The following is a 14,114-nucleotide window of genomic DNA, read 5'->3' as shown; positions in this document are numbered from 1 at the left end:
TTACCTGGCCCACCTCTGACACCAAATACCCTTCTACTTAGTAACACAATGATAGCTGGCCCACCTCTGACACCTCTGACCCTGCTACTTAGTAACACAATGTCACCTGGCCCACCTCTGACACCAATGACCCTGCTACTTAGTATCACAATGTTACCTGGCCCACCTCTGACACCAATGACCCTTCTACTTAGTAACACAATGTTACCTGGCCCACCTCTGACACCAATGACCCTTCTACTTAGTATCACAATTTTACCTGGCCCACCTCTGACACCAATGACCCTGCTACTTAGTAACACAATGTTACCTGGCCCACCTCTGACACCAATGACCCTGCTACTTAGTAACACAATGTTACCTGGCCCACCTCTGACCCTCTACTAAGTAACACAATGTTACCTGGCCCACCTCTGACCCTCTACTTAGTAACACAATGTTACCTGGCCCACCTATGACACCAATGATCCTGCTACTTAGTAATACAATGTTACCTGGCCCAACTCTGACACCAAATACCCTGCTACTTAGTAATACAATGTTACCTGGCCCAACTCTGACACCAAATACCCTGCTACTTAGTAACACAATGTTACCTGGCCCACCTCTGACCCTCTACTAAGAAACACAATGTTACCTGGCCCACCTCTGACCCTCTACTTAGTAACACAATGTTACCTGGACCACCTCTGACACCAATGATCCTGCTACTTAGTATCACAATGTTACCTGGCCCACCTCTGACACCAATAACTTTTCTACTTAGTAACACAATGTTACCTGGCCCACCTCTGACACCAATGACCCTTCTACTTAGTATCACAATGTTACCTGGCCCACCGCTGACACCAATGACCCTGCTACTTAGTAACACAATGTTACCTGGCCCACCTCTGACACCAAATACCCTTCTACTTAGTAACACAATGTTACCTGGCCCACCTCTGACCCTCTACTTAGTAACACAATGTTACCTGGCCCACCTCTAACCCTCTACTTAGTAACACAATGTTACCTGGCCCACCCCTGACACCAATGATCCTGCTACTTAGTATCACAATGTTACCTAGCCCACCCCTGACACCAATGACCCTGCTACTTAGTAACACAATGTTACCTGGCCCACCTCTGACCCTCTACTTAGTAACACAATGTTACCTGGCCCACCTCTGACACCAATGACCCTGCTACTTAGTAACACAATGTTACCTGGCCCACCTCTGACACCAATGACCCTTCTACTTAGTAACACAATGTTACCTGGCCCACATCTGACACCAATGATCCTTCTACTTAGTAACACAATGTTACCTGGCCCACCTCTGACACCAATGACCCTTCTACTTAGTATCACAATGTTACCTGGGCCACCTCTGACACCAATGATCCTTCTACTTAGTAACACAATGTTACCTGGCCCACCTCTGACACCAATGACCCTGCTACTTAGTATCACAATGTTACCTGGCCCACCTCTGACACCAATGATCATTCTACTTAGTAACACAATGTTACCTGGCCCACCTCTGACACCAATGACCCTTCTACTTAGTAACACAATGATACCTGGCCCACCTCTGACACCAATGATCCTTCTACTTAGTAACACAATGTTACCTGGCCCACTTCTGACACCAATGACCCTGCTACTTAGTAACACAATGTTACCTGGCCCACCTCTGACACCAATGAGCCTGCTACTTAGTAACACAATGTTACTTGGCCCACCTCTGACAACAATGACCCTGCTACTTAGTAACACAATGTTACCTGGCCCACCTCTGACACCAATGACCCTGCTACTTAGTAACACAATGTTACCTGGCCCACCTCTGACCCTCTACTAAGTAACACAATGTTACCTGGCCCACCTCTGACCCTCTACTAAGTAACACAATGTTACCTGGCCCACCTCGGACACCAATGACCCTGCTACTTAGTAACACAATGTTACCTGGCCCACCTCTGACCCTCTACTAAGTAACACAATGTTACCTGGCCCACCTCGGACACCAATGACCCTGCTACTTAGTAACACAATGTTACCTGGCCCACCTCTGACCCTCTACTTAGTAACACACTGATACCTGGCCCACCTCTGACCCTCTACTTAGTAACACAATGTTACCTGGCCCACCTCTGACCCTCTATTTAGTAACACAATGTTACCTGGCGCCCCTCTGACAGCAGGATGGAAGTATCATGTCCCTGGAGGTGGAGTTCTGTGGCCAGGGTCTTGAAGATGTAGAGATGGGACTCAAACATGATGGGAGGGACTACGATGATCCTGGAGGACCAGCATGCACTGGGGTACAGGGAGAGGTGGAGGAGGAGGGAGAGGAGTGACGGGGGAGGGTGCATGGCTGGGAGGAACAGCGGGGAAGGGAGGAGAGGAAGAGAGAAAAAAATGAGTTAGTTGTCATAACAACAAGAGGAGGACAGAACACGTATTTATCAGGCTGTATCAGGATCAATAACATCAGGACAGAACACATATTTATCAGGATCAATAACATCAGGACAGAACACATATTTATCAGGATCAATAACATCAGGACAGAACACATATTTATCAGGCTGTATCAGGATCAATAACATCAGGACAGAACACATATTTATCAGGCTGTATCAGGATCAATAACATCAGGACAGAACACATATTTATCAGGATCAATAACATCAGGACAGAACACATATTTATCAGGATCAATAACATCAGGACAGAACACATATTTATCAGGCTGTATCAGGATCAATAACATCAGGACAGAACACATATTTATCAGGCTGTATCAGGATCAATAACATCAGGACAGAACACATATTTATCAGGATCAATAACATCAGGACAGAACACATATTTATCAGGATCAATAACATCAGGAAAGAACACATGTTTATCAGGCTGTATCAGGATCAATAACATCAGGACAGAACACATATTTATCAGGCTGTATCAGGATCAATAACATCAGGACAGAACACATTTATCAGGCTGAATCAGGATCAAAAACAGGATCAATAACATCTCTCTTTCCCTCTTTCCCTCTTGCCATACTGTTGAATCTAACACTCAGAATCTAACACCCAGTTTACAGCCTGTGTGTGTGTGTGTGTGTGTGTGTGTGTGTATGTGTATGTGTGTGTGTGTGTGTGTGTGTGTGTGTGTGTGTGTGTGTGTGTGTGTGTGTGTGTGTGTGTGTGTGTGTGTGTGTGTGTGTGACTAAATGGTCTAAGTATACAATAGGTAACTGATTAGTGGTTAGGAGGCGTTTTGAGGGTGTGTTGTCAGACTCATGATGTGTGAGCTCCAAATGTTTCCCTGTTCCCTTCATAGTGCACTACTTTAGACCAGAGTCCTATGGAACCCTGTTCTCTTCATAGTGCACTACTTTAGACCAGAGTCCTATGGAACCCTGTTCCCTTCATAGTGCACTACTTTAGACCAGAGTCCTATGGAACCCTGTTCCCTTCATAGCGCACTACTTTAGACCAGAGTCCTATGGAACCCTGTTCCCTTCATAGTGCACTACTTTAGACCAGGGCCTTATAGGGGATAATATGCCATTTGGGATTCAGATATGTGTATCTGACAGGCTTTCTAACAGCGGGTCACCTGTGGCACCGTGATCTGTGTGTGAGTGGTAGAGGTTTTGTTAGGAAGCGATAGACGTAACCTGGTAAGATTATGTGGTGAGCTCTCTCTCTCTCTCTCTCTCTCTCTCTCTCTCTCTCTCTCTCTCTCTCTCTCTCTCTCTCTCTCTCTCTCTCTCTCTCTCTCTCTCTCTCTCTCTCTCTCTCTCTCTCTCTCTCTCTCTCTCTCTCTCTCTCTCTCTCTCTCTCTCTCTCTCTCTCTCTCTCTCTCTCTCTCTCTCTCTCTCTCAGCGCCTGATCCCAGATAAAGTAGGAATTGTTGTTGTTTCTGGTTATGATTACTGCTTGGATAACCTTATCTAACCTTACTGCTTGGATAACCTTATCTACTATTCCGAATTGATGAATGTTTTATTCTTTATGCGGTGCAGAACACCGGAAGAATCAGCACTGAATTATCACCCTGAATCAGAGGAAGAATCAGCACTGAATTATCACCCTGAATCAGTGGGAAGAATCAGCACTGAATTATCACCCTGAATCAGAGGAAGAATCAGCACTGAATTATCACCCTGAATCAGTGGAAGAATCAGCACTGAATTATCACCCTGAATCAGTGGAAGAATCAGCACTGAATTATCAGCACGGTAGCAACACAACATGACAGCACAGCATGGTAGCAACACAACATGACAACACAGCACGGTAGCAACACAGCATGACAACAACATGGTAGCAACACAACATGGTAGCAGAACAAAACACAGTACAAACATTATTGGGCCCAGACAACAGCACAAAGGGCAAGAAGGTAGAGACAACAATACATCACACAAAGCAGCCACAACTGTCAGTAAGAGTGTTCATGATTGAGACTTTGAATGAAGAGATGGAGATAAAACTGTCCAGTTTGAGTGTTTGTTGCAGGTCGTTCCAGTCGCTAGCTGCAGCAAACTGAAAAGAGGAGCGACCCAGGGATGTGTGTGCTTTGGGGACCGTTAACAGAATGTGACTGGCAGAACGGGTGTTGGATGTGGAGGATGAGGGCTGCAGTAGATATCTCAGATAGAGGGGAGTGAACAGGTGTTGTATGTGGAGGATGAGGGCTGCAGTAGGTATCTCAGATAGGGGTGTGTGAGGCCTAAGAGGGTTTTATAAATAACCATCAACCAGTGGGTCTTGCGACGGGTATACAGAGATGATCAGAGTGCAGTGATGTGTCCTAGTGAGAAGTGAGAAGCTTCCTTCTGAGTGGACAGCTTGATGACAACCAGTCAATATTCAGGTCCCTGAGAAAGAAGACCTCTCTGTTTACATCACATACAGTATCAAGCATTTCACACATATTATTTAGATACTGACTGTTACTGGCAACACCCCAAAAGAAGGACAACATTCCTGCCAGCCTGCTACCGTTGACACCAGACAGGAAGGACAACATTCCCCCCAGCCTGCTACCGTTGACACCAGACAGGAAGGACAACATTCCCCCCAGCCTGCTACCGTTGACACCAGACAGGAAGGACAACATTCCCCCCAGCCTGCTACCGTTGACACCAGACAGGAAGGACAACATTCCCCCCAGCCTGCTACCGTTGACACCAGACAGGAAGGACAACATTCCCCCCAGCCTGCTACCGTTGACACCAGACAGGAAGGACAACATTCCCCCCAGCCTGCTACCGTTGACACCAGACAGGAAGAACAACATTCCCCCCAGCCTGCTACCGTTGACACCAGACAGGAAGGACAACATTCCCCCCAGCCGGCTACCGTTGACACCAGACAGGAAGGACAACATTCCCCCCACCAACACCACTTCCCCCAGCCTGCTACCGTTGACACCAGACAGGAAGGACAACATTCCCCCCACCATTACACCACCTCCCCCAGCCTGCTACCGTTGACACCAGACAGGAAGGACTGTTAGTACTTGGTGGCCTATAGCAACACCCCAACAGAAGGAAAACATTCCCCCCACCTGCTACCATTGACACCAGACAGGAAGGACAACATTCCCCCCACCATTACACCACCTCCCCCAGCCTGCTACCGTTGACACCAGACAGGAAGGACAACATTCCCCCCACCATTACACCACCTCCCCCAGCCTGCTACCGTTGACACCAGACAGGAAGGACAACATTCCCCCCACCATTACACCACCTCCCCCAGCCTGCTACCGTTGACACCAGACAGGAAGGACAACATTGCCCCCACCAACACCACACCTCCCCAGTCTGTACCGTTGACACCAGACAGGAAGGGGCCACGGATTGATGCTGCTTACGCCAAATCCTGACTCTGCCATCAGCGTGACGCAACAGGAACCTGAATTCGTCGGGGGGACCGAGGAATGTTTTTCGACTACTCAATTGTCCAGCGTTGGTGATGACCCAGTGACAGGGACACCTTGTTTTTAGCTGATAGGAGAGGAACCCCGATGTGGTCGTCTGTAGCCAATCCGTAACCAGGACCGACGAGTTGTGTGTTCCCGAGATGCCGTTCTGCACACCACTGTTGTACTGCACCGTTATTTGTCTGTTAGCTACTCTAGTTCCACCTTGGAGCTGATTTCGCCCACTAGGGCTGTCGCTGACTGGATGTTATTTGTCTGTTAGCTATTCTAGTTCCACCTTGGAGCTGATTTCGCCCACTAGGGCTGTCGCTGACTGGATGTTTGTCTGTTTGCTATTCTAGTTCCACCTTGGAGCTGATTTCGCCCACTAGGGCTGTCGCTGACTGGATGTTATTTGTCTGTTAGCTATTCTAGTTCCACCTTGGAGCTGATTTCGCCCACTAGGGCTGTCGCTGACTGGATGTTTGTCTGTTTGCTATTCTAGTTCCACCTTGGAGCTGATTTCGCCCACTAGGGCTGTCGCTGACTGGATGTTTTTTGTTTGCCGCACCAACCCTAGAAAGTGTCGTGCGTGAAAAGCCCAGGAGTCCAGCTCTTTTCTGAGACACTGGATCAGGCTTGCCTGGCAGCGGAGATCAGACCACGTTCAAAGTCGCTTAGATCCCTCTCCCCTTCTAATAGTCAACGGAACAGTAACTGAATGCCTCGAAGCCCGTCTGCCTGATTTATATAGAAAGACACAGCCACGTGACTCACTGTCTATAGGACTGTGTATTTAGAGTTTTTGAATTTTAGAGTTTTAGAATTTAGAATATTGTGTATTTAGAGGTTTAGAGTTTTAGAATTTAGTTTTAGAATTTGGAATATTGTATATTTCGAGTTTTAGAATTTTAGAATGTAGTTTTGGAATTTAGAATATTGTGTATTTAGAGGTTTAGAGTTTTAGAATTTAGTTTTAGAATTCAGAATATTGTTCTTGGGGGAAGGAGGAGAAAGAGAGAGTGACAGACAGAGAGGACTCTCTCCCTGTGGCAGCCATCTCGTAGTCATTGTTCTGAGGGCAGATATTGTTACAACCTCCCCTCCTCCCCGCCAGACAGCCTGCTGAATGTTACCATGGCAATCACCTAGCGTCTAGGGCCCATCAGCCATGCTGCCTCATCACGACTCGGGTTACTAACAGCATAGTCAGGTTACACACACACAGCTTGAGACAGCCTGTATTTATTTATATTTATTTAACCTTTATTTAACTAGCTAAGTTAGTTAAGAACAAATTCTTATTTACAATGACGGCCTACGCCGGCCAAAACCTAACCCGGACGACGTTGAGCCAATAGCGGGACACCCAATGGGACTCCAAAATCACAGCCGGTTGTGATCCAGCCTGGAATGGAAACAGGGTCAGTAGTGACACCTCGAGCACTGAGATGTAGTGCCTTAGTCTGCTGGCCACTCGGGAGCCCTCTGTAGACCCCACTGATCATCTGGGTCTGATGGTAGTCAGCTAGCCACTGCTAGCGGTCATCAGCTAACCTTTAGCCCGGACAACTCCTGCCAGTCTGCACAACGCGATTCAACCCAGAGCATATCGGACTTCTTCTTCTCCTTATCCCCGTATTCCTACCACTCTGAACCTCTTCACCTGGATCATCACAGCTAACTGCTATTCTGATTGACTTCTCCTGGCTAATGTCTCTGTCCCGAAGCAAGCACCAATTAGCCTGGAGCTAGCCTACGCTAGGCCCATCTCTCGGCTAGCTGAAGAGGTCCATCAGCCACTCCTTGGGCTACAATACCTATTTTAGGAATTGGCCTGGACCCCTTTTATTGCCGATGCGGAGCCCCGCCGATCCTTCACGACTGGACTACCAACATGATCCACCCGAGGGGGATTTCCAACTGGCTCCTTTGCCGCGACATCCCCTGAATGCCCATCTGCTAGCCTGCTAGCCGCGGCCCGCTAGCTGTCTAGAGCACAGCGGACTGTTAGTTGAAGAAGTCCTTTTTTTTTTTACGACATGGCCCCCTGCTGATCCATCACGACTGGTAACCGTGCCAACGTAACCGTAACCGGAGGCTACAACTGATACAACCGGGCCCCTGCCCGCTAGCTGTCTGAATCGCCGTGTCTCCAGTTCGCCCAGCTACTCACAGGACCCAATGATCACTCGGCTACGCATACCTCTCCCTAACGTCAATATGCCTTGTCCATTGCTGTTTTGGTCAGTAATCACTGCCTTATTTCACTGTAGAGCCTCTAGCCCTGCTCAATAAGACTTAGCTAAGCCTTTAGCTCCACCTCCCACACATGCGATGACCTCACCTGGTATAAATGATGTTTCTAGAGACAATATCGCTCTCATTGTCACTCAATGCCTAGGTTTACCTCCACTGTATTCACATCCTACCATACCCTTGTCTGTACATTATGCTTTGAATCTATGCTATCGTGCCCAGAAACATGCTCCTTTTACTCTCTGTTCCGAACGTACTAGACAACCAGTTCTTATAGCCTTTAGCTGTACCCTTATCCTACTCCTCCTCTGTTCCTCTGGTGATGTAGAGGTGAATCCAGTCCCTGCAGTGCCTAGCTCCACTCCTATTCCCCAGGCGCTATCATGTGTTGACTTCTGTAACCGTAAAAGCCTTGGATTCATGCATGTTAACATTAGAAACCTCCTCCCTAAGTTTGTTTTATTCACTGCCTTAGCACACTCTGCCAACCCGGATGTCCTAGTCGTGTCTGAATCCTGGCTTAGGAAAACCACCAAAAACCCCGAAATGTCCATCCCTAACTATACCATTTTCCGACAAGATAGAACTGCCAAAGGGGGCGGAGTTGCAATCTACTGCAGAGATAGCCTGCAGAGTTCTGTCTTACTATTCAGGTCTAAAAACAAACAATTTGAGCTTCTACTTTAAAAATGCACATTTCCAGAAACAGTTGCCGCTTGCTATAGACCACCTTCTGCCCCCAGCTGTGCCCTGGACTCCATATGTGAATTGATCGGCCCCCAACTATCTTCAGACCTTGTGCTGTTAGGTGACCTAAACTGGGACATGCTTAACACCCCAGCCATCCTACAATCTAAGCTTGATGCCCTCAATCTCACACAAATTATCAATGAACCTACCAGGTACAACCCCAGATCTGTAAACACGGGCACTGCTGTCTTCAACCAGGATATCAGGATACCACCCCTCATCACTGTCAAACGCTCCATAAAACACTTCAGTGAGCAGGCCTTTCTAATCGACCTGACGAGGGTATCCTGGAAGGATATTGACCTCAACCCGTCAGTAGAGGATGCCTGGTTATTCTTTAAAAGTGCTTTCCTCACCATCTTAAAAAAGCATGCCCCGTTGAGAAAATGTAGAACCAGTAAGGATAGCTTTTTCAACCAGAAATGTGCATTTGCATCTCAAAAAAGTTCTGGGACACTGTAAAGTCCATGGAGAATAAGAGCACCTCCTTCCAGCTACCCAATGCACTGAGGCTAGGAAACACTGTCATCACTGATAATTCCATGATAATTGAGAATTTCAATAATCATTTTTCTACGGCTGGCCATGCTTTCCACCTGGCTACCCCTACCTTGGTCAACTGCCCGGCACCCTCCACAGCAACTTGCCCCCTTTCTCCTGCACCCAAATCCAGATAGCTGCAAAATCTGGACCCCTACAAATCAGCTGGGCTAGACAATCTGGACCCTCTCTTTCTAAAATTATCCGCCGAAATTGTTGCAACCCCTATTACAAGCCTTTTCAACCCCTCTTTCGTGTCGTCTGAGATTCCCAAAGATCGGAAAGCTGCTGTAAGGTCATCACCCTTTTCAAAGGGGGAGACAAATCTAGACCAAAACTGCTACAGACCTATATCTATCCTACCCTGCCTTTCTAAGGTCTTTGAAAGCCAAGTTAACAAACAGGTCACCGACAATTTCGAATCCACCGTACCTTCTCTGCTATGCAGCTGGTTTCCGAGCTTGTCATGGGTGCACCTCAGCCAAGCTCAAGGTCCTAAACGATATCAAAACCGCCATCGATAAGAGACAGTACTGTGCAGCCGTCTTCATCAACCTGGCCAAGGCTTTCGACTCTGTCAATCACCGTATTCTTATCGGCAGACAATAGCCTTGGCTTCTCAAATGACTGCCTCGCCTGGTTCACCAACTACTTCTCAGACAGGGTTCAGTGTGTCAAATCGGAGGACCTGTTGTCCGGACCTCTGGCAGTCTCTCTGGGGGTGCCACAGGGTTCAATTCCCGGACCGACTCTTTTCTCTGTAAACATCAATGATGTCGCTCTTGCTGCAGGTGATTCTCTGATCCACCTTTACGCAGATGACACCATTCTGTATACAAACGAGCTTCAATGCCATACAACACTCCTTCCGTAGCCTTCAACTGCTCTTAAATGCAAGTAAAACTAAATGCATGCTTTTCAACCGATTGCTGCCCACACCTTCCCGCCCGTCCAGCATCACCACCCTGGACGGTTCTGACTTAGAATACGTGGACAACTACAAATACCTAGGTGTCTGGTTAGACTGTAAACTCTCCTTCCAGACTCACATTAAGCATCTCCGATCCAAAATTAAATCTCTACTTGCGCTCCAGTGTTAATCTGCTAAATTGTAATTATTCGCTCCTTTGGCCTATTTATTGCCTACCTCCTCATGCCTTTTGCACACAATGTATGTAGACTTTTTTTTTCTACTGTGTTATTGACTTGTTTATTGTTTACTCCATGTGTAACTCTGTGTTGTTGTTTGTTTCACACTACTTTGCTTTATCTTGGTCTGGGTCGCAGTTGTAAATGAGAACTTGTTCTCAACTATCTTACCTGGTTAAATAAAGGTGAAATAAATAAATAAATAAATACATTTTTAAAATGGCTAAGACGCTGTGTTTATGAGCCAGAGGACAGAGGTAGAATCTCATTAAAAAATGGTTTTAAAATGGTTATAACCCTTTTGACAAATCATTTTGGGTTCCAAGTACAACCCTTACGTGTTCCACATAGAACCCTATGGTTCCACCTGGTCCCCCCGATCGAGACGAATAACCGCTTTAGGTTGACAACATAGAAACAGTTGTATATAACAACTATATTATAACCAGTAAACAGTTCTACATAACTATATTATAACTAGTAAACACATAGAAACAGTTCTATATAATAACTATATTATAACCAGTAAAGAGGTTTCTTGATATCGTCTCACAAACCCAACTCAGGAAACTACAATATCAAAACAAGGCAGAAGGAAAACACATACCTGAGTCTATGTTTACAAAGAATCAGTCTCACCCCCCCCCCCCCCCATCTATCTCTCTGTCTCTCTCTCTCTGTCTCTCTCACTCTCTCTCTGTCTCTCTCTGTCTGTCTGTCTGTCTGACTGTCACTCCCTCCTTCCCTCCCTCCCTCTCTCTCTCTCTCTTTAACTAGTCTGACCAGCTCTTGGTCTGTAGAATAGCACAAAGAAAGAGAAAGTCAGTTTGGTTATATTTCTCTCCTTCTAATTCCTTGTGAGGGAATAATTTTATTTTACCTAATGAGTACAACACAGCTTTGGTTACACCCCATAGCTGAGGGAAGTAGGGATGGTGTTCATAAAATCAGTAAACTGGGCCTTTACTAGTCTTGTATTAGAGGACCTTTACTAGTCCTGTATTAACATACCTTTACTAGTCCTGTATTAGAGGACCTTTACTAGTCCTGTATTAACAGACCTTTACTAGTCCTGTATTAGAGGACCTTTACTAGTCCTGTATTAACAGACCTTTACTAGTCCTGTATTAGTGGACCTTTACTAGTCCTGTAATAGAGGACCTTTACTAGTCCTGTATTAGTGGACCTTTACTAGTCCTGTAATAGAGGACCTTTACTAGTCCTGTGTTAATAGACCTTTACTAGTCCTGTATTACTAGTCCTGTATTAGAGGACCTTTATTAGTCCTGTGTGAACAGGCCTTTACTAGTCCTGTGTTAATAGACCTTTACTAGTCCTGCATTAGCAGACCGATATAGACATCCGTAGCGGGCCAATTCAGGACTCAGGTAACAGACTAATGTCCTGTTTGAAAGATATTGTAGCGACTAACATGCTGACCACACTTATCGCGACGCGTCGATGTGAGTCTGCGTAGCCAGACGCTAAAATAGAACTATCTGTGATGTTTGATGTGCTGCAAGTCCCGCCTCTCCCATCTCCTCATTGGTTGTTAGGAGCGTATACCCACGTGGGTGATTGAAAGATGGACTGAGGTCCACACTCCAGTCCAGTTGGTGGTGGTAATGCACCTTAAAGTTGGTTGCCAACCGCCATATAAAGTTCAGTTAGACTACAGACATTATATATCAACATTAACTAAGGTAGAACAGACTACTGACATTAACTAAGGTGGAACAGACTACTGACATTAACTAAGGTAGAACAGACTACTGACATTATGGATCAACATTAACTAAGGTGGAACAGACTACTGTCTGTAGTTACTCGGACAACATCCTGGTCACACGGTCATGTGACATTCAGAGTGCGTCCCAAACAGCACCCAAATCACAATATAGCCTCTTGTCATATATAGTGCACTGTACAGTGAACAGGGTGCCATTAGGACACAATGGCACTCAGTGTGTACTTATGTAGATTTCTCATAATGCTGTGTGCTCTCTGCTCTCTCTCTCTGGGTCAATGTTTGAGTTTGTGCAGGTGAGGTATATGGATATTAACTAGAGAGAGAAAATGGCCCGTTTTCTATTGTCTCAGTGGTAAGACATAGTCATGCTCTGTGTGAGACAGAGACAGAAAGGGAATGAATGGAGGAATGGATAGATGCGGAGAGAGAGTTACAGAAAGAGTGAGGCATTGTGGGCGATCGAGTGGCGCAGCGGTCTAAGCTACTACATCTCAGTGCTTGAGGCGTTACTACAGACACCCTGGTTCGATTACAGGCTGTATCACAACCCGGCTGTGATTGGGAGTCCCCATAGGGCTTGGTTGTTGTTGGTCGTCGTTGCGAATAAGAATTGGTTCTTAATGAACTTGCCTAGTTAAATAAAGGTTCAATGAAATGTGTTGTTGTTTTAAATCGAGAAAGACACACTGTGGTCAGCGGAAAAACACTGACTAGGCAGCCTAGACTACCCACAGCGAGATGCACCTGCTTAGGTGTCCTGCTTTGGTTACGACACTCTCTCTGTCTCTCCCTCCCTCTCTCCCTCTCTCTCTCTCTCTCTCTCTCCCGTTGAACTTTTTTCTCTCTCTAACAACCGCGTCTATTGGACGTTACAACTTTACTGCTATTCGGTCATAGATACGAGGTTATCTGTTGGCTATGTTGCACCTGTTTATTTTGAAACCACACGCAAACACACACGCACCAGCAGGCGCGCATACACACACACACACACGGACACCTGTTGCTGCTGCATACTAGCGGGAAGTTTCGGCTTACCTTAGTTCCTTTTACACGGTAGAAAGGGTGAGGGGAAGGGAGGCAACTATCCAGAGTCCACCTGAACGACAGGTTGAAAAATAATTAAATACTAAATTCTGAAAAAGTGTCCGTATTCATTAAATGGAAAGGACGGGTTAGCTGCTGTGCTGCGGCTCCAGTCCAGATGCGTCTGGTAACGGCTGGTCGAAGACAGTCTCCGATCCAACTCCGACTGGCCTTCTCTGGGGCGGGACTTAGCTCTGCGCTACCTCCGAAATGAAGGGAGTGGCAGAGAGAGAGAGAGAGAGAGAGAAAGACTGTACTCTCTGTTTAGGGCCAGATAGCATTCTAGTTTGCTCTGTGTTTTTGTTGTAAATTCTTTGTCATGTAATTCTCTTTCTGTTTTCTCATGATTTGGTTGGGTCTTTCCCATGCCAATGAAGCCCTTTGAGTTGAGAGAGATACTGCAACACTGTCCATCGCCATTATGATATATGTTTACTGTACATTTTGTATGGTTCATTTCACTTGTGTTTATTATCTATTTTACTTGTTTTGGCAACGTTAACATATGTTTCCCATGTCAATAAAGCCCTTTGAATTGAATTGACAGAGAGAAAGAGAGAGAGAGTTGGGGGGGGGGGGAGAGATCACAGCAGCAAGATTTGTGACCTGTTGCCACAAGAAAAGGTCAACCAGTGAAGAACAAACACC

The 14,114-nt window shown here is 46.2% G+C and overlaps 1 protein-coding gene across 1 annotated transcript in view; it reads right to left on the bottom strand.

Moving 5' to 3' along the window:
- ugt8 (UDP glycosyltransferase 8) overlaps positions 1-13,644 on the bottom strand; it is a 98,256-nt gene extending 84,612 nt beyond the window's left edge. Inside the window, exons 1-2 of the mRNA XM_036971968.2 lie at positions 13,419-13,644; positions 2,170-2,363 (exon numbers count right to left, since the gene is read on the bottom strand). Of these exons, the coding sequence (XP_036827863.1) occupies positions 2,170-2,361 (192 nt within the window). The 5' untranslated portion in view covers positions 2,362-2,363; positions 13,419-13,644. The remainder of the gene's footprint in view (positions 1-2,169; positions 2,364-13,418) is intronic.
- Between the last annotated feature and the right edge of the window lie 470 nt (positions 13,645-14,114).

This window comes from Oncorhynchus mykiss, chromosome 10 (assembly GCF_057628025.1).
Source record: "Oncorhynchus mykiss isolate SJ-2025 chromosome 10, ASM5762802v1, whole genome shotgun sequence".
Lineage (NCBI taxonomy): Eukaryota > Metazoa > Chordata > Actinopteri > Salmoniformes > Salmonidae > Oncorhynchus > Oncorhynchus mykiss.
Note: the sequence above shows the minus strand (reverse complement) of the source record. Positions and strands in the feature narration are given on the sequence as shown.